The following is a 20799-nucleotide window of genomic DNA, read 5'->3' as shown; positions in this document are numbered from 1 at the left end:
AAATCTATTTTTCTAAAATAAATTTGAACAAAATAACATCCAAGAGTCTCTTTTCCCTGACAAAACCCAACACAAACAACACAACAGTCAGCAGTTTACACGACAGAGGGATTCCTCATTGTTTTGTATACCCGATTATGGTAATAAGCACTTTGGGTTCACTCGCACGGACGATGCACTCAGCCAATGAAATCGCGAGGTGAACCACTCCCGTGCCAAATTGACCAATCAGAAACCTGCGTTGAACAAAATGGGCGGAACTCCCGAGAGCGAGAACTGAGGACAGGAAGTCGCGTATCTTAGCGTGGATGCTAACGGTAAACTGTGATATTTAGCCACACCTCGCAGGTCCATCTCCCACAAACAAGAATGGATATAAGTTAACAATGACTGGAGAGAAAAAGAAGAAAAAGCGGCTGAACCGCAGCATTCTTCTAGCTAAGAAAATCATCATTAAAGATGGAGGCACTGTGAGTAAAACATTTCTTTCTGTCTGTTAGCCATTCGCTAGTCAGGGCTAGCAAGCTAAAACAGTGTTTTTACAGGATGAGATGAAACAACTCTATTCTGAGTGTCATTTCAAGCTTGTATCTCTGTATTATAAGGAGAAATAAACAACAATATATGAGACACAATAGTTTGATTAGACAACCGACAGTCAAAACAACAAGCCAGCTGGCGACAAACAAGTCAGATCGAGACATCGCGCGCACTAAACCTGTAACGTTAAACGAAACTGGAAGCTTGAAATTGGGATAATGAATTAGTAGGTAAGAGAAATAATCAGTCTTTATGGTGACAAAAGTGGGTGTCCCGTCAGGATACTAAATAATATGCTTTTAATGACATGTTCTGTCCGACACTTCACCTGTCCGACAGGTGTTCTCTCTAAGAATGACGTGTTTATGGGTTTATCGTTGTTTTGGTCGTAACCTGCTTAAGAAAAGAGTAATTTCGGTCTTCAATGTCAAGACAGCTCCTAATGGGCTGTCAAATTTTGATTTCATGAATCAAGTAGTATGTATTCACATATCTGTAGTCTATGTCCTTTTAGGAAACACTTCTTCAAAGTCCTTACACTTAAAATTGATTGAAAAGACTTCTGTCCACAAACATGTGTGAATGTAAATAAAGTGAACCTCCCAACATGCTATACTTCTTTAAATCACAGCCTTTGATTTGATAATCTCAGTTTAATAAGAGAGATGTCACTGTTTCGTAATTAATTATGCAGCCCCGTTTGTTTTATTTTAATGTTACAATTGATTCAATTTATGGTTAGTATTTCATCAACACATGTTTGGGAAACCCTGGACGTATATTTAAAGGGTTAGTTCACCCAAAAATGAACTTTTTGTCATTTATTACTCACCCTTATGCCGTTCCACACTAGTAAGACCTTCATTCATCTTCGGAACACAAATTGAGAAATTGAGATATTTTAGTTGAAATCCGATGGCTCCTTGAGGCCTTCATAGGGAGCAATGGAACTTCCTCTCTCAAGATCCATAAAGGTACTAAAAACATATTTAAATCAGTTCATGTGAGTACAGCGGTTCAATATTAATATTATAAAGTGACGAGAATATTTTTGGTGCGCCAAAAAACTAAATAACGACTTGTATAGTGATGGCCGATTTCAAAACAGCTTCAGGAAGCTTCGGAGCATAATGAATCAGTGTGTTGAATCAGCTGTTTGGAGCGCCAAAGTCACGTGATTTCAGCAGTTTTGTTGTTTGAAACGCGATCCGAATCATGATTAGACGCTGATTCATTTGTGCTCCGAAGCTTCCTGAAGCACTGTTTTGAAATCGGCCATCACTAAATAAGTCGTTATTTTGTTTTTTGGGTGCACCAAAAATATTCTCCTCGCTTTATAATATTAATATTGAACCACTGTACTCACATGAACTGATTTAAATTAGGGCTGGGCGATATATCGCATGCAATTGTCACGCGCATTTCGTCAGTAAAGCCGGTTCCCTGATTACCGCTAAATCGCCATCACCTGCTTTCAAATGGAGCGGCATTAAATAGACAGAACCATAGATCACTGATAAGCCACGCAATATCGCGTTCATTATCGAAGGTGATTCATCTGCCATATGAACATGATATTGCGTAGCTTGTCAGTGAATTACGGCTCTGTCTGTTAAATGCCGCTCCATTTGAAAGCAGGTGATGGCGATTTAGCGGTAATCAGGGAGCCGGCTTTACTGACGAAATGCGCGTGACAATCTCAAGCAATATATCGCCCAGCCTTAATTTAAATATGTTTTTAGTACATTAATGGATCTTGAGAGAGGAAATGTCATTGCAGGCCTCACTGAACCATCGGATTTCAACAAAAATATCTTAATTTGTGTCCTGAAGATGAACAAAGGTCTTAATGGTGTGGAATGGCGTGAGGGTGAGTAATAAACATTATTTTCATTTTTGGGTGAACTAACCCTTTAAGTGCAAAAGAATGGTCTGCTAAATTATATGCTTGTTCTGAAAGTAAAAATTTTCTACTGTAATTTTATGCAGTGCAAGAGGGTTTTACACTGTGCCATAAACAGGTTGTTCATAACCAGAGGTTTCTAATGATTGACTTTATTGATTTGGTGATTTAGCTTGGGACTCCTGTAAATTGAAAGGTTTAACACAATAACACTAGTCCACAAATTTCCAATTAACAAGAGCTTTTGTGAATACATTACAGACTGTACAAACAGAGCAAATGTGTAGGTTGACGTTGTGTTTTTTGTCTATTTACCTGCGTAGCCCTAAGGCTTTGTTTGCACTGTTAACTGCTCGACCACAGGCCACGACTTTTTCTCTCCCCCCTTTCTAATGATCCGTAGCATTGTGCTCAGTCTGCAGGCTGTTAAACGTATGAGTGCAGGCTTTCTTGTGGACCATTAAGTCACTTCCGATGTTCAGCATGCATCATTTCTATAAGGGTTTGGCAAGGTAGTTTTGGGCTTTCAGGGATTGATTTAAGGCCAGATATCCATCTATTATTTGTTTTCTAAAGAGAGTGCTTTTGCAGTACACTAGATAAGTGTGAGATAATGAGTCTGGAATTGTAGCCCCTTTGGACCCTGGTATTGCACACTATAATGATGTTTATTTTAAGCTAATAAATGGTAATGAAGCATATGTTATGTCAAAAATATTGCTATTATGTTCTGTCTGTAATGTGAATCATGTCCTCTGTCATTTGTCTTGTCCAGCCTTCCACCTTATTGCTTCTTTATCCATGTTGTTCCACATTACTTCCTGTATTTTGTTTGTTTGTAGTATTATTAGTAATGTATCTATGGAAGCTTGTTTCTGCCACTGAATAAAAAAAATAAAAAAGGTATAATTGCGACTTTATCTCACAATTCTCTTTTTTTTCTCAGAATTGCATGATATTCTCAATTGCGAATTATATATATTTTTTCATCAGAATTAGACTTTATAACTCGCCATTGTGAGTTTATATCTCAGAATTCTGAGAAAAGTCAAAATTTTAGTTTATATCTTGCAATTGTGAGAAAAAAAATCAGAATTGCAAGAAAAAAAGTCAGAATTGTGAGGAAAAAAGTCAAAATTGCGAGTTTATATCTTGCAATTGTGAGAAAAAAAATCAGAATTGCAAGAAAAAAAGTCAGAATTGAGGAAAAAAGTCAAAATTGCGAGTTCATATCTTGCAATTACGAGAAAAATGTCAAAATTGCGAGTTCATATCTTGCAATTACGACAAAAAAGTAAAAATTGCAAGTTTATATCTTGCAATTGTGAGGAAAAAAATCAGAATTGCAAGAAAAAAGTCAGAATTGTAAGGAAAAAAGTCAAAATTGCGAGTTTATATCTTGCAATTGTGAGAAAAAAGTCAGAATTGCGAGTTTATATTTTGCAATTACGAGAAAAAAGTCAAAATTGCAAGTTTATATCTTGCAATTGTGAGAAAAAAATCAGAATTGCAAGAAAAAAAGTCAGAATTGTGAGGGAAAAAAAGTCAAAATTGCGAGTTTATATCTTGCAATTGCGAGAAAAAAGTCAGAATTGCGAGTTTATATCTTGCAATTGCGAGAAAAAAGTCAAAATTGCGAGTTTATATCTCACAGTTGTGAGGAAAAAGTCAAAATTGCGAGTTTATATCTCACAGTTGTGAGGAAAAAGTCAAAATTGCGAGCAAAAAAGTCAGAATTACGAGTTTATAATACGTAATTGTTAGTTTATAACTCAATTCTGACTTTATTTCTCACAATTCTGACTATTACTTGCAATTGTGAGTTTATATCTCGCAGTCCTGAGAAAAGAAGTCAGAATAGGGAGATAAAAAGTCACAATTACCTGTATTGTTTTTTATTTAGTTGTGCAAACAAGCTTCCGTATTAATGTAACTCCTCCTTGTTTAGCCACAGGGGATCGGAGAGCCCAGTGTCTACCATGCAGTGGTGGTTATCTTCCTGGAGTTCTTTGCCTGGGGACTGCTCACCACTCCCATGCTTACGGTAAACCAGTTTTGTTTAATCGCCCTCATTGACAGTTTCAGATCAGAGCGAATTACGAGCCATGAATGTTTGCATTCATTCTTCCTTCCTTTTGTGTCCAAAACAAGGAGTGACATTTCCCATTGCCCAGATCCGAGGAGCCTCGTACAAATTTATGAATAAATGAATCCTGATCAAATGGAGAGGGCAGAATGGTGCACTCTGTTTTAGTTGATGAGGGATGCACTGAGTATAATTGACCAAGCAATATTAAAACAACATCAAACAGCATCATGCTAATAATGACCTTTTTATTCTGAAGGCGAACTGGAGGGTTTGTCAGGCCACATGGCTGTAAATGAAGCTGAACCTGTGATTTACTTTGTAACACAGCGCCAGTTGTTTTTATGCTGGTCAGCATGACACTCTTGTTGACACTGTATCCAGTACAGTCACAGCATGCTACACAACATGCAGTGATCCATTGCTCTGACTGTAACCGATGTTTCCTTAAATTTACACTACATGCAAAGTGGAATTGCTGTTTTCTTTTGTTGAATAATGCATGAGTTGAAAGTGGTGTTGTCTCTTATGATCACCAAAGCTACATTTATTTGACCAAAATACAGTAAAACAGTAATATTGTGAAATTTACAATTTAAAATAACAGTATTTGAATATATTTTAAAGTGTAATTTATTCCTGTGATTCAAAGCTGAATTTTACACCAGTCTTCAGTGTCACATGATCCTTCAGAAATCATTCTAATATGCTGATTTGCTGCTCAAGAAACATTTCTTATTATTATCAATGCTTAAAACGGTTGTACTACTTAATATTTTTGTGGAATTGGATTCTTTTATAAATCAAAAAAGTGTAAATAAAAACCAACAATTATTTGAAATACAAATCTTTTGCTCTTTACAGTTAATTTTTACACGTTTAATCTTACACCGTGTCTACACCGGACGCGACCATTGATGCATCGCACCGCAGCAGTCTACTCTGGACACGGCGCAAATCCCTTTGTCCTTTCTATGAGAAGTATCGCGAGTGCTAGGAGTAAATCATAAATTGAACGAGGCATCAGTTTACTTTCAGGGATTTGTCATGTCGTGTTTTGTCGCGCAGCATCCAGTGTAGACAGCATCGCTGATTATAATGGGTTTTATTGTCTTTTGTCGCGCCGCATCGTTCCGCTCACATCCATTGTAGACACAGTGTTATTTCCAGCTTTGTTTACTTTGTTTCTAGGGATGTACTGTACAGTATAATGTGTCTTTCTGTTACCATATCAGTATCTGCAAATATTGGCTTTGGCATCTGTCTGTTCTGCGTTTATTTAGGAGACTGAATTTAAACATTGTAAAATGTAAAATGGTTAAACAAAAAAAACAGGGCTGTGAACAAAACAATACTTTATTAATCAATGAAAGAATAATCATTACCTAAAAACTTATTTCATTGGTTTAAATGGTATCCTTAACTTCTATGGCACTTTACAAAAGTACTAAACAGTTATGCATTATTTCTATTGTACATTGTAATGTTCTGATGTCTGATTTTACACTCTTGATGATCAATGTCAATACAATATAATTATATTTATTGTTTGAGCTTTGATATCAATTATCGGCCACAGCATACAAAAGTCATTTTAAGCATTTAAACAAAATTTTGTTACTAATAAAATATAATTGTGAACATTTTCACTCAAACTGTTATGCTTATTATTTGTAATGGAAATATAATGTAACAGAAGTTTTTTTCACCAGTGGTCAGTTGGCTTTTGGTAGTGGCTGAAATTGAAACAGTCCCTAGTTGCTTCTTGTATATCTATAAATTGCTTATTCATTGTCCTCATTTCCCTGTGTAGGAGGAGGATTTGCATTTAGTTGGTGCAGTTGAGCCAGAGAGTCTCCTCAGTGCTCTTTGCTCTGGCCTTTTATTTGATTAGTAGCCTCTGATATACTGAAGCACTAATGAGCCTAACAAAGCCTTCCAGATGAACACTGCACTGACAAGACTTAACGTCTCAGCAAGTGGCACAGCTTTGCTCGGTCGAGCTCTGCTTCAGTGCCATATCGAATGAACACAGCAGGTGAAATGTGTTCGCTTGCTTTGTTTTCATCTCTCAACATCATTTCTTAAATAAATGAGAAAAAAATTGAAAGTGAAGAAACGCAAATTCCCATTTCTGAATGTGGATAATCTCTTGTGCAAATCTCAGATCTGGTCCTTTTTTTTTCTTAATTCAGTTGAATGTTTCTCAAAGGAGCATTATGGGTTTGTTAGACTGTTTACATTTCCATGATGATAACAGTGACTGATAAAAAAGTAATAGTATCAGGTTTCTATATACGAGCAGAATGATTTTTGCAGGACAATATGTAAGCATACAGTTGAATGTCAATAACCAGTTTCGTTCCGGTTTTCTTAAAGGGTTAGTTCACCCAAAAATGAAAATTCTGTCATTATTTACTCACCTTCATGTTGTTTAAAACCCGTAAGTTTTGTTGATCTTCTGAACACAAATGAAGATAAAAGCCTAAATCTGTTCATCATATAAATCAATCGAGTCTCTTCAGTAAATTTGGACTAAACCGGTCAATTCATAAGGATAAGTTTTACGATCTCTTTATGAAGAGCGTCAAAGTGGTAGTTGCATAGCTGTCAATGGAGGGACTGAAATCTCTCAGATTTCATCAAAAAGATGAACGAATTTTGAGTTTGGGAATAATGACAGAATTTTCATTTTTGGGTGAACTAACCCTTTAAGTATGTCCTAACTGTGCCGTTATAGAAAATTAATAAATGCCTTTCGACGTTTTTTTTCAAGTTAAATTTCATCAGAATTGAACATGCCACTTTATAAGTAAGGCATATGCCCTGTTGGACTTCAGTCCATATGTAATGATGACTTCTTGGAACTGAAGACTTTGTCTTTGAATTTGTATACAGATCAGTTGATTTGTTTCCCAGTCATAAGAGAACAGATCTCTTTTGTACACTTTTGTAAAACATTGACACTGTTGTATACAGTGTGTTTAATGATTAGTCAGGCTGTGGGAATCATTGCTCCAGTTAGAGGTATGCACCTGACTTTGAACGGCAATGATGGTTCTTATGCTCAGCCTCAAATAGAAAGCAGTTCGAATCTCAAAACGCTTAAATAACATTCCTTGCCTTGTACTTTATTACAGGTTGGTCATTTCATTGCACAGTCAAAACAACATATTTGTACTCATGGTGGTTATTTTGTAACCTCTAACAAGTAAAGCAGCAAAAACAATGACACATTTCTGTGGGAAAACAAGCGACCATTTGGATCATGAAGCACAATTGGCTTGTGAACTACTTGATTATTTGATATCCTCAATTACAGACATGGAAACCCTTTTAATGATTTTTAATGTGGAAATGGATAATATTCTGTATTTTTCATGCTTTGACATTATTTAACAGGTATTTTTACTTATTTATTTGCTCTGAAAAGGCTTAAAAGGAATTTATTTATTTACCAGAGGAATATCATTTCAAATTCAACCAAACAACTGTTGTTACCGTTTATTTATATGCACCAATATAACAATAATAAACAAAATGTCAGTTTTTAATTGATTAATTGAAATTTAAATAAGACTATTAAAGCATCCCTGATTCTCTTGTACTCACGAGAAGGAAGAGTCTTGAACAACTTGTGATGTTCATGTGATGTTGCCTACTTGTGACAAAATCATTGCAAATATATTTGACGTATCACCCAGTTCTTATTGCCAAGAAGTATTACTTCTTTTATGAGCTCTGCCATAGAGTAAAATCATTAACCTAGTTATTCTGTACCCAACAGGTTATCTGCATGTATGTACAGCATACATTTTATGGTCAATCTGTTTTTTTTGTTACAGGTGTTACATCAGACATTCCCCCAGCACACATTCCTGATGAACGGACTTATTCATGGTGTCAAGGTAGGACATTGACTCCAGCCATTCACATTTACTCATGCTTTTCATCTTCTCCCTTTCTAATGTGACAAGAGATAAGTCATGATTAGGGCTAGCTACTCTTACGTTGGCATGTTTATTTATGATAAACCCTGGTCACACAGTGATGCCCTTAAATATGGTAAAGTGGGAACAGAATTTACCGGTTTAAACAAGATCCTGCAATCCAGCCTGACCCGAATATTACTGTGAAATATTAAGATGCAAACAGTTTGCCAGATCCAGTCAAGCTCTGGTCTTGCCATGCAGTTGTTTTCAAAACTTTCAGAGTAACTGGAAGCCATGTGCTCTTGTATTCACTCAGGGCCTGCTGTCTTTCCTGAGTGCTCCATTAATCGGTGCTCTGTCAGATGTGTGGGGCCGGAAGTCCTTCCTGCTGCTCACGGTGTTCTTCACCTGCGCTCCCATCCCTCTCATGAAGATCAGCCCATGGTAAGCCTCTTGCATGAAGCGGTTTCCTACTTTAATGTGAAATTACAGAAAATCTAATTCTTATTACATATTATTTTAAGGGCTGCCCCCTAATAGTCGACTAAATGTTAGTTGACTAGAAGAGGCTTAGTCAACCAAAATGGTATTAATCGTTTAGTCGCAGAAGGAAAAAAAAAAACTCATGGTGGAGTCACGCAGTCTGTGAAGGACCGATCATTAACGGCGGGTCCTTGTGGTAATTACAGTATGTCAGGCAGGAAATCCAAACGTTCATTCATCAACCTCAAATATGGCATATAATTTAAAACACAAGTAGTAACAACTTTACTTTGCTGCCCGCTCTAACGTTAACCTGAATAATTGTGCGATAGGTAGATCCAAGTGTTTGTGCGGAGTGTAGAAGGTAAAGTATTACTGCAAGACACGGAGGAGCTGGCGTGATCACTTGATAACAGCGGAAACAACTTACAATACTTCGTTATTTTTGGTCATACAGATAAGAATTGAAACTGTAGGGTCTACTTTTATTCGTGTAAACTCACAATAACGAGAAAACGTTGTGTCTTGGTAAAATAAAGAAAAAAACAGGATGCGCTTTCTGCCGTCTTGGTCTCCTTGAACTGGAACTCGTCACAAAAATGAACTTTTAGATGAGCCAATTTGAATAAAAAACACTCTCTGCTTATGTAATCCGTTTGAAATGTGCATTTCTCTCTAAAGGAGCATCCACTATGGCGCGGAGATGGCGAGTCAGCATCGTCAACTTCATCTTTGCAGCTGACACTGACTCAGAAAACACTCGTTTATTAGTAAATAATTAAAATGTCCCCTTGCTGTTTTTTTCTCTGACTCATTTATACTTTTGCTGGTGCTTTGCAGCAAGTTTATGCGTGCGCTTGAGCGAGGAATAGGCTATATTACGCCTGAATATATTAAAGGCTCAATATGGTGTTTTATTCCCCCAGTATATATTTCAGTAATTTAATTAATATAATTGTGCGATTAGTTGACTAATGGCTTAAATTAATGACTAATAGTCTACTACAAAAATGTTTAGTTGGGGGCAGCCCAAATTATTTTAAAGTGATAAAAATTATTTTAATATGATAATCTTTTTTTTTTTTTTTTTTTTTTTTTTGCTTTTTAATAAAAATTAAATAGACTATTTTTATGCCATATTTATTTAGTTTTTTTTTTTTTTTTTTTTTTCATTTGATTTTGGGGTAGAATATAACCTGCATATTCATTTGTGAATGTTATTTTAGTATTATTTATATACTTTTGTACTGTTTAATATTTTAGCTTTCATTGTAATTTTAGTTTAAGTTTTAGTAGTTTAGTTTTGTGCATTTCTTTTTTTTTTTTTGTCATTTCTACTTAATTAAGAAAGTATTCTATTTATTTAATTTCCTTATTTTTATTTGAGTAATTTAAGTTCTTGTACTAAATACTTTACATTTTGTTTTTCATCTAATATTTATAGTATATTTTATATTATTTCAGGTTTATTTATATTAACTAAAATTTTTAATATTTTCAGTTTTTGTTAACAATAACAACATTATCTTAACCCTACAATGACACAGTCATTGTATTATATATTGATTGATTGACAATATGATTTGTTGTTAATTGTAAACCATTTTAGAAAACTTTAGCCAAATTCATAAATGTACAATTATTTTAGTCACATATTTATTTGTATTAAGTCTTTTATTTTGAGCATTTCAAACTCGTTAAATGTTTTATTTTAGACTTAATCATTCTCTCCGTCTGATCCTGCAGGTGGTACTTCGCAGTGATCTCCATGTCTGGCGTGTTTGCGGTCACTTTCTCTGTGATCTTTGCATATGTGGCTGATATCACCCAGGAGCATGAGAGGAGCACAGCATATGGCCTGGTGAGCAGAGGAACATGACTCATGACTTCCTTTTGATGTTATGCTGTAAGCAACTTCACAGCAACTATACCTAGAATCGTCGGCGCATGTTGGTTTCCTGTTATTTTAACAGCCGTCTGTGGTTTCCTTTTTGGCACTGCAATGAAATTAAAGTGTTAATTGTGTTAAGAACATTTCCCTTGTGGTCACCACAGTTGATTAAATCTTTTCCCACAGGTATCGGCCACTTTTGCAGCCAGCCTGGTGACAAGCCCAGCGATCGGTGCGTACCTGTCAGTGGCGTATGGAGATACGTTGGTGGTGATCCTTGCCACGGCCATTGCCCTGCTCGACATCTGTTTTATCCTGGTAGCGGTTCCTGAGTCCCTGCCTGAGAAGATGAGACCGGCCTCCTGGGGGGCCCCCATCTCCTGGGAGCAGGCAGACCCCTTTGCAGTGAGTCACTGATGTCTGTGCAAGTACATTCATGGGGATGCAATGACCTTTGTCTTATCTGTCACATGAGAAGGTTGATGGAACCTGATTGGTGGTCTAATTTTAGAGTCAAGATCATTGTTCGGACAACTGATAAATCAGTTTTAATTTTGGTTGCTAAGTTTTTGGTGGTTTAATACATATACAGTGCCATTCAAAAGTTTGTGGTGTGTAAGATTTTGCATTAAATTGTTGAAAAGTGACAACAGCATTCATTTGAAACAAATTAATTTACTCTTTTTAATTTTTTTTATACATTAAATAATCCTAAAAAATGATCATGGTTTCCACAAAAATATTAAGCAGTACCACTGTGATAATCAACTGTGAAAATTAGAAATGCACCAAATCATCATATTAGAATGATTTATGATGGATCATTTGACACTGAAGACTTGGAGTAATGATGCTGAAAATTAAACTTTACCATCACATGAATAAAATATTTTAAAAAATATTTAAAAAATAGAAATATAGATTTTAAAATTGTTATTTTTATATATATATATATATATATATATATCACACACAGTCAAACCAAAATGTATTCAGACACCTTGGATATTTCATTCGTAAAATGGTAATAAAATATGACAAGATCTCAGAGTTAAACTGTGTCAGAAAAAGTTAATCTTAATTATGTGAGATAACACTTAAGCAAAACATGATCAGGTCAAAGTGTCTGAATCATTTTTGGTCCCAAATTTGTATCAGTTTTACTGGTAGTCCACTGTATGAAGAATATTTGGGTATAATGTCACAGACTTATTTTGCTATCCTCACTTACATAAATGAACTATAGTGTCCTGCACCCACTAGTAAAAACATATATATAAAAAAATAAAAAATGAATAATTGAATCAATTTGGTTTGACTGCGCATATATATATATATATATATATATATATATATAAAATGCATTTATTTATTTTTATATATTTAATTATTTTATATATCTTTATTTTTTATAGATATGTTTATATATTTTATTTTTATATTTATTTATATTATATTACTATTATTGTTATCATTATTATAACATATTTTATATTTCCCAATCTAACGATTTTTTTTTATTTCATTTTGCATGTTCCTACTCTGTTTGCCTTGTGGCCTCAAATCAGTACAAGTGTGAATACCATTTAGGAAAGAAAGAAAAACATGAGTTGGCATTTGAAGAAGAATGGCGAAGATGTCGTCTGTCACTTATTAAATGAAACCTGTTGCTGTTCTTCTGCCCACTCATTCTCTCTGTGTCTTCCTCCCTCTTTCTCACGCTCTCTCTGTGACTCTTTTGTTCACAGTCCTTGCGTAAGGTGGGCCAGGACTCCACGGTTCTCCTGATCTGCATCACAGTCTTCCTGTCCTACCTGCCTGAAGCTGGACAGTATTCCAGTTTCTTCCTGTATCTCAGACAGGTACACTGCACACCTTTATATCGATGTAGAAAAGACACACAACTGGAACTGCTTTTTATCTCGTGGCATGGCCAGTCTCTGAGGTTGCCGCTGCTGCAGGTGGCATGAATATGCATTGATGTTTATGCAAACACTCACCTTGTTGTAGCTTAAGCAAATACCAAAAAAGTGAGTCACATATCTGTTAGTCACATGTCACATATACTCCCTCACCCTCCAAGCAAACAGTTAGAAATAGATAGTCATGTGATTTTTTTTTTTTTTTTTTTTTTTTTTTAAACTCTCAGCTTCTGCTGAAATGCCTTTTGTCCATATTTCAAAGCTGAGTGTTGTGTGATTTTGTGAAATGCATAAACACAATGCTTAGAAACATCATTACGTAACACTTTAATTTCTTCTGCTGTCAGGCTGGAAATTAGGCTGAAACAACATGAACGACACTGTATGCTGTTGATGTTAATGGGTTTTGTATTAATAAATCGAAGGTTTATTTCACAACAGTGTTATTGCAACTAAAATTGAAACATTTTTGTTATTTAAAATAAGGCTGAAATAAAATAAAATGTAAATATTAGATGAAAAACTTAAAAATAGAAATGCTACCTTGGCGACTAACTGAAATGTTTTAGTTAAAGTACTAAAATTACTGAATTAATAAAACTAATATAAATGACAAAAGCACATAACAAAACTGCTAAAAATTAAAATAAACTGAAAATATAAGGCTAAAAGCTAATTCAAAGTATTAATAACTATATAATACATGAAATAAAAAACTAAAATGCTCTGTAATTGAATGATTAAATCAGATGATGTTCTTAAACTGCCAATTTTCATCTTCCCAGGTCATTGGATTTACGTCAGAAACAGTCGCTGCCTTCATTGCTGTGGTGGGAATCCTGTCCATCTTGGCTCAGGTTGGTTTCCAGGCTTTTTTCCACCCCTTCCATTGTGAGTTTGTACCACGTGACTCTGAGAAGCACAGCATGTGTTCATTCGTACTAATCGGCTCACTGTGCGAGTGCATCAGGCTAGGGGCAGATGATATGACCAAAATCTTAAATCACGATATGAGTAATTTCATGAGTAATGATGTGTTATAAGCAGTATAGCTATTTTTGCTTTAAATAAGGTTTTAATATAATAAATTTTTGATAATATTGAAACTTCATACTTCTTTTCACCAATTTGAATATGACAAACAAATAATACTAGCCTACGTAAAAACCTCAAGCTTACTGAAGACAAGTAAAACAGACATAAGAACAAAGAAACTAATTACAAGCAATAGGACAACAAACTACAATTGAACAAAGATAAATAGACCCACCTGGAAAAACTTCAAGCACTAGGAATAAGAAATACTAACCTTCATAAATTGTATAAAGTAATCAAATGTATAAAAAACACCGCATATCTTCACTGTGTAAATTAAATATTTATTTAGACTTTAGGTTTATTAGACTGCTGTCACTTGAAGACCGAATGCACAATATTCTGTTACACACGCGTTTTCTTTCTCAACTGTTTGCATTCACTTAAGACATAAATGACTGTTTACAAGGATACTCCCAAAGACGGGCATGTTGACGTGTATTTGATACCCAAAATGATGCCCATTTAGCGGCAAAAACTCTGTATGAGCAGTGGCTTCATGTGCGCACATCTCTCAGAAACCATCTTTCAGTGTGCACATATATAAAAATCAGTTCTCTTTAGCTGCTTATTGTGATTCAGTGGTTTAAAATAAATTGTTTTTTAACCGCAATGCTTAAAAACGCATGCAAACAATAAGCTTTTGTGACCTCAGCAAAGTCATGTGACCGTAACCGCAATAGAGATTATGGTGGTTGACACATTTCTACCGGTTAATAATGTCTTGTATCGCCCACCCTTACGTCGGGCATTAGGATCGAAAGGGAAGCCAGTGAATATTTGCAAAGTAATGGTTCATCTCTCTCTGCAGACGGTTGTCCTGGGAATCCTGATGCGTTCCATAGGGAATAAGAACACTATCTTGTTAGGTCTCGGCTTTCAAATCCTACAGCTGGCCTGGTATGGCTTTGGCTCCCAGCCCTGGTGAGTTGATCATCTAGAAACCCACTAGAGGGCAGCAAACTCTTCATTAGACATGATACACTTCAAGTCACAGATTGTAATTGGATTTTTACTTGAAATCAATACTTATTGTAGTGTTTCATAAGGTTTATTTAAAGGATTTCTAACAAGATATTTTACAGCTACTTGCTGTTCTGAAACATAATTTTGGGAAATGGAAGAAGAAAATCAATGGATTTCATTCAAGGTGTCATGTACTGACTTATTTTTTCATGCCATTACACACATGAAGTTATCTATTTGTGTCTTTTGGCTAGAACTCAGACAGACAAGTAAACATGACCTCCTGAAAACCAGTTACACATGTTAATGAACTGAAACCGATTGAGAGAGAGAGAGATGCTGATGGTTTATTTTTCTCTTAAGGATGATGTGGGCCGCTGGAGCTGTTGCTGCCATGTCCAGCATCACCTTCCCAGCAATCAGTGCCATAGTGTCCCGCAACGCAGACCCTGACCAACAAGGTGAGACACGTGTGGCCACACCACAGTAACATCAGCAGAAATATCTGAAGTCATGCACAAAGTCGTCTGGCTGGCACATTTATTTTTCATCCACAGAAGAATTAATTTTTATGAATTATTAAGTCACAGTTTATTGTTATTATATGGAATATTTCATTTTGATGGGTAATTCACTGCATTCTGCTGTCAAAAACAAAGATGTGATCGTTTCATGTCTATCACTATGGAGGCTCTGGCATTTTGAAAAAAAAAAAAAAAATCATATCAACTGAACTTGATTTTTCCTGTCTATGTATTTGGTAGCATGTAATAAACAGGATAATATATAATCATCCAGTGCAGAATAAACCCCTTAATTTACTTTTAGCCTGATAATGACTGTCTGACCTTGGTGTATTTTTAGGGATGCCCTGAATTCTGGCTGATACTGATAAGCTGATTAATTATTTTCATGTTATGGCCTATAGTAAAAAATAAAATTAAAAAAAATTATATTAAATTGTTATATTTTATGTCAGGCGGTACAACCAAATAGTTGTATACTGTAGTTGTACCACCTGACATGGTAAGTGTACCAATCTACCCATACTTGAAATGAGCAGTTTTTACCAGTATTTGAGAGAGATATACACACGTTTCTCTCTGCCACAAGCATCAGTTGTGGTCCTCTGGATGATGCATTATCATGTTTACTTAATAAAAGAGCCAAGTTTGTGGTTGTGCCACCCTGACATTCAAAAATGACATTCAAAATTTTCAATTATATCAACAGCTTTAAAACTATTGATATTTATAAAAAATGTTTATATGAAAATATTATTTTTATTTTATTTTATTATTTTATATGAATTTTATTATTAAGACACTTTTAAATATTTTTTTTCATCTGTTCATTTGTTTGGACAGTTGCACCACCTGACATTTTGAGGGTTTAAGATAACAAAACATAGAATAACTTGTATTTAAATTAGGGGTGGTTAATCTGTCTGATTTCCCGATTCGATTCGATTACGATTATTTAAGTCCCGATTCGATTACAGTCGATTTTCGATTATTAACGATTCTCGATTAGCGATTATTGATTTTCCATTTCACAACAGTAAACGAAAATACACTACAAAGTGATTGCAGTATTAAAAAAAAAAGTCAGCTACTGAATTACTTAACTCTTTCATTGAGTAACAACAACTCAAAGCACTTTCTGTGTCTTGTAGTTATAACTTCAGAATTATTTGTATGTACCTTATGTTCTGTAGAACACAGAAATGAATACATCACATTGTGTTGTGACTCAGGTAAAGAAAAAGTTTTACACACCTGCTCTGGCTGCCGTTACACGCGCTTGCTAACTGGAACTGGGCGCGTTCGTGACGTTCAACTCCCGGTATAACATTTTTTACAAAATAAAATAATGCACAAAAAAAATAAAAAAAAATAAATAAAAAATCGATTTTTGAAAATTTAATAATCGATTCAAGTTGAACTAAACAATAACAAATAAATGAAAGGCTTATTTCCTTTAGGAAGTAGATCAGAACCAACATACTGTAGAAATTGGACAATTTTCTTCTAGAAAGACAATGTGTTCAGGTGGAGGAAGACTGCAGGTTGCAGTCGAAACATGTCAAGGTAAAGAAAAAGTTTCGGTGGTTTAAATCGGCGCTTGTGACTTAAAGTCGAGTGCTTTTACTGTAATTTAGGCAGGCGCGCTCATAATAGAAGCGATTGAGAGCGCGGCTCATGGTTGCATAGCAACGACAGACGCCACTGGAGCGAAAGCACATTGGAAAGGAGAATGCGGCGCGGACGCGATATGTGAATGCCCCTTAGAACGGCGACTTTTTCTTTGCATATCAGACAGGTAACAACTAGAGAATAAGAATAAGAATAATTTAGCGGGCCGGATTATGTTTTATTTTTGAGATCAGTTGCGGGCCGGCAGTTTGAGACCACTGATCTAACGTCTTTGCTGCTTACTTGGCGGCCACGGCCAGTGCAGCTGGCATCCAACTTAAAGGTGCATTGCTGCCCCCTACAGTACTGGAGTGTGAAACAGATTAGTGGGGGAAAAAAACAGATGATGACTGCGTGCGTGGCGGTGGGTGGTGGGCCGGCCCGCCGGCCGTCCTGGAGTACCGGCCGTTCTGTGATTCTCCAGATCACACAGATGGCCAGTCCGCCCCTGGCTGGGTGGATCGGTTGGTTGCTCGTTCCTGGTTCTTCCATTTTACACACCTGCTCTGGCTGCCGTTACACGCGCTTGCTAACTGGAACTGGGCGCGTTCGTGACGTTCAACTCCCGGTATAACATTTTTTACAAAATAAAATAATGCACAAAAAAAAAAAAAATAAATAAATAAAAAATCGATTTTTGAAAATTTAATAATCGATTCATACTCGTCCATAACATACTCGCGATTAATCAATAATCGATTTTTTTCACCACCCCTAATTTAAATGTACTAAAAATGAAATGAAGTGATATGTCATGAATTTATCAGATTATTTTAAAAGGAAATAATGCATTTTGACACACAAATATGCATGTCATGTCATTGAAATTTACAATAATAAATTATTAAAAAAATACTAAACATTTTAAATACATAAACAACATTCAAAAGTTGATCTGTAAGATTCGTTTTAATGTTTATGAAAAATCTCTTATGCTCAACAAGCATTTATTTGATCAAAAAAATACTAATACTGTGAAATTACTATTTTGTATTTCAATATATTTTATATTTGTTTTCTATTTTAATTTAAAATGTAATTTTTTCCTGTGATCAAAGCTGAATTGTAAACACAAGTCGGTTCTTTTGTCAACACTAATTACGTTATAATAAAATGAAGTAACCGGTTAAGCTGTGGGCAGGTGCAGTCTCATTCAATATGTCTCTGTTTCTCGGTCAGGTGTGGTGCAGGGGATGATCACAGGAATTCGAGGACTATGTAACGGCCTGGGTCCTGCGCTCTACGGCTTCGTCTTCTACCTGTTTCACGTGGAGCTCAGTGAAATGGACCCTGCAGAGAGCCCAGAGAAGGGTGCCAAACCCAACATGGCCAACCCCACAGATGAGGTGAGTGCTTTCAGAAACAAGAAATCTGTCTGTATTACACAAGAAGCATGCACTCACAAATCTCTGTATATCTGTGCCCCTTCAGAGTGCCATCATCCCCGGCCCTCCTTTCCTGTTCGGAGCATGCTCGGTTTTGCTGTCCCTTCTGGTTGCTCTCTTCATCCCAGAGCACAACGCCCTCAACATGCGGCCCAGCAGCTACAAGAAGCACAACAACGGCGCACAGAGCCACTTACACAGCTCTCAGGGCGGACCCTGCGAGGGCAAGGAGCCTCTGCTGGAGGACAGCAGCGTATAACCCCACTGACGAGGGGGGCGGGCACGGACCCCAAACCCCCTCACATCAACACCCCAACCTCCCCAGGCGCACGTGAGCAGTGCACCTTTTTACAGAAGATGACACCACCGCCCTCTCTTGTTCCCCCGCAGCTCGGCGAAGGCAGAACGAGCTGTGGGAACCGGTGCACGTATTACAAGTGCGTAACTGGGCCAACCGGGAGCTGACCTTGGCCTTGAGGAACAGGAAGTGGAGCGAAGGACATTTTGCCTTGAGGGAAATGCAAGCTGATACAGACTTGGTGAAGGTTTTCCTCATTTTTACTGTTACATAGGTTTTTTTTTTGTGTGTGTGTGTGTGTCTTTTCTCTCTTTCAGAATTTCAATTGTATAAATGTTCCTTCCTCGTCCAAAGACCTGGTAACCGTAACAATAGGGAACGTGTCTATCGTGACGTTACAGGCTAACTTTTGATGTGCTGCTTTCTACTGGTTCTTCTTGGTTTTGTACTTAACAGATTGAAAGACGCTTCTAGAGAAGAGCGTGTCGTCTTTTCGAACCCTCAAGGAAAACGTAACCAAGAAGGTCGTCGCTGTTGTATCATGCTCCTTCGAACTAGAGTTTCTGTTCTTGTACATCAGATGAAATAGTTTGTACTTCCTCTCCCTTGCCATCACGAGCGGTGTGTCAGAATCGTGCAGAGGGAGAAAAAGTTGCCTTTAAGTGACTTTATCACAATTACCGAACCCAGATGAAGACTACGCTCTGAGAAGGGTCAACCGTATCGCTCCTGTCGGAGCCTGCGCATATTTGATTTCCGTTCATCGTCTGCTTCGCCACCAGAACTCCCTGTGAACGTCAGCACTGCCATGATACAACAGGCTAGCAGGGTTACAAGCTTACTGACCGCATACCTAGTTTTCATATCGCGAGCACCGATGTGGGTGGAATAGCTTAGATGTGATTGGATGAGCATCGCTTGATCCAGTGAATCTAATATCACACATGCTGCTACTGTAGGGTGTACAAGGTTACAAAGTTCTGTGGTATAATAATATACTCTAAACGTGGTGTTTCTATTAGAGCTACGCTTTTTCGGGCACGCCGTTGTGATTTTTAGACCCCAAATTTTGTGGCAGATTTCTATTTGCGGTGCTTAATTTTTTCTGGTGAGAAACTTTGAATACTTTTATCAGATCTCAACATTAATGTTCGATTTTCCAGAGAAAACCTCAAGTGCATTCAGATCACTTTTTCTTTTAAAACCGATCTCTGGGTTTTGTTTATTTGGTTTTAGGTGCCATACCTATGACTTTATTTCTGTCTTTGTGCGTTTTTATTCATTTGTGTGTTTCATTTTCTGGTATTTGTATGATTTTGTTCTTTTTTTTATGTTACCATTTTCAAGACAAATCCACAAGATGTTCCACAGGCTTAGTCATTGTAACTTGTTTTTAAGCTAACATTTTGGACCATTTATGTTCTCTTACAGCATTGAAAACCGTGTAAATGTTATTTAAAGGTTTTTTCCATCATTTCACATTGAGCTGTATGACCAAACTTGAATGGAATTCTTTGTCATATATATTTTCATCCTGTTTTGTACTTGCATAATTACTCCTTTTCACTAGCCACTAACTTGCAAAGAAATCTGGTGTTTGCCTCAGAAAAAAAAAAAAGCCAATTAATTTGTGCCTAAAATGTGCTCTAAAAGAATAGAAACTGTTTATGTGAATGGTGATCCGGCTGTAAATATTAGGAACTAATGAGAAACTATTTATTAAAAGTTTATTGATATTGAAGTCTTTGTGTCTTTTATTTATTTATTTTTTTTTTTTTTTTATTGGTTTTCTTTATATATAACAAAACTACGGAAGAGGATTAGGGTTAAGCAATAATAAAAAAATAAAACCATCTCGAGATTAAAGTTAAGTTTCGAGAAAAAAGTGGAGATAAAATGTTGAATAAACTCATTAAATTATGAGACAAAAAAGTAATTAAATTACAAGAAAAAAGTTGTCAGATTATGAGAACAAATTCATTAAATTGAGAAAGTCGTTAAATTACGAGAAAGTTGTTAAATTATGAGAATTTAACGACTTATTTCTCATAATTTAACAACTTATTTCTCGTAATTTAATGACTTTATTCTCAACATTTTATC

At 36.1% G+C, this 20799-nt stretch overlaps 1 protein-coding gene across 2 annotated transcripts; it reads left to right on the top strand.

Annotated features, from left to right (window-relative positions):
• The first annotated feature begins 289 nt into the window (after positions 1-289).
• Positions 290-20420, top strand: mfsd14a2 (major facilitator superfamily domain containing 14A2). 2 transcript variants are annotated; one of them, XM_067363215.1, is made up of 12 exons: positions 290-470; positions 4398-4487; positions 8375-8437; positions 8778-8905; positions 10691-10805; positions 11022-11240; positions 12584-12697; positions 13543-13614; positions 14664-14776; positions 15182-15279; positions 18193-18359; positions 18445-20420. In XM_067363215.1, exons 1-12 carry the CDS (start codon positions 387-389, stop codon positions 18655-18657), a joined length of 1476 nt encoding a protein of 491 aa, XP_067219316.1. In that variant the 5' UTR covers positions 290-386; the 3' UTR covers positions 18658-20420. The 2 variants fall into 2 exon arrangements, with proteins under 2 accessions (XP_067219316.1, XP_067219315.1); XM_067363214.1 differs by having other exon boundaries at positions 4392-4487.
• The last annotated feature ends 379 nt before the right edge of the window (positions 20421-20799 follow it).

This window comes from Chanodichthys erythropterus, chromosome 16, assembly GCF_024489055.1.
Source record: "Chanodichthys erythropterus isolate Z2021 chromosome 16, ASM2448905v1, whole genome shotgun sequence".
NCBI classification, from domain to species: Eukaryota; Metazoa; Chordata; class Actinopteri; order Cypriniformes; family Xenocyprididae; genus Chanodichthys; species Chanodichthys erythropterus.
This window is presented reverse-complemented; position numbering and strand designations above follow the sequence as displayed.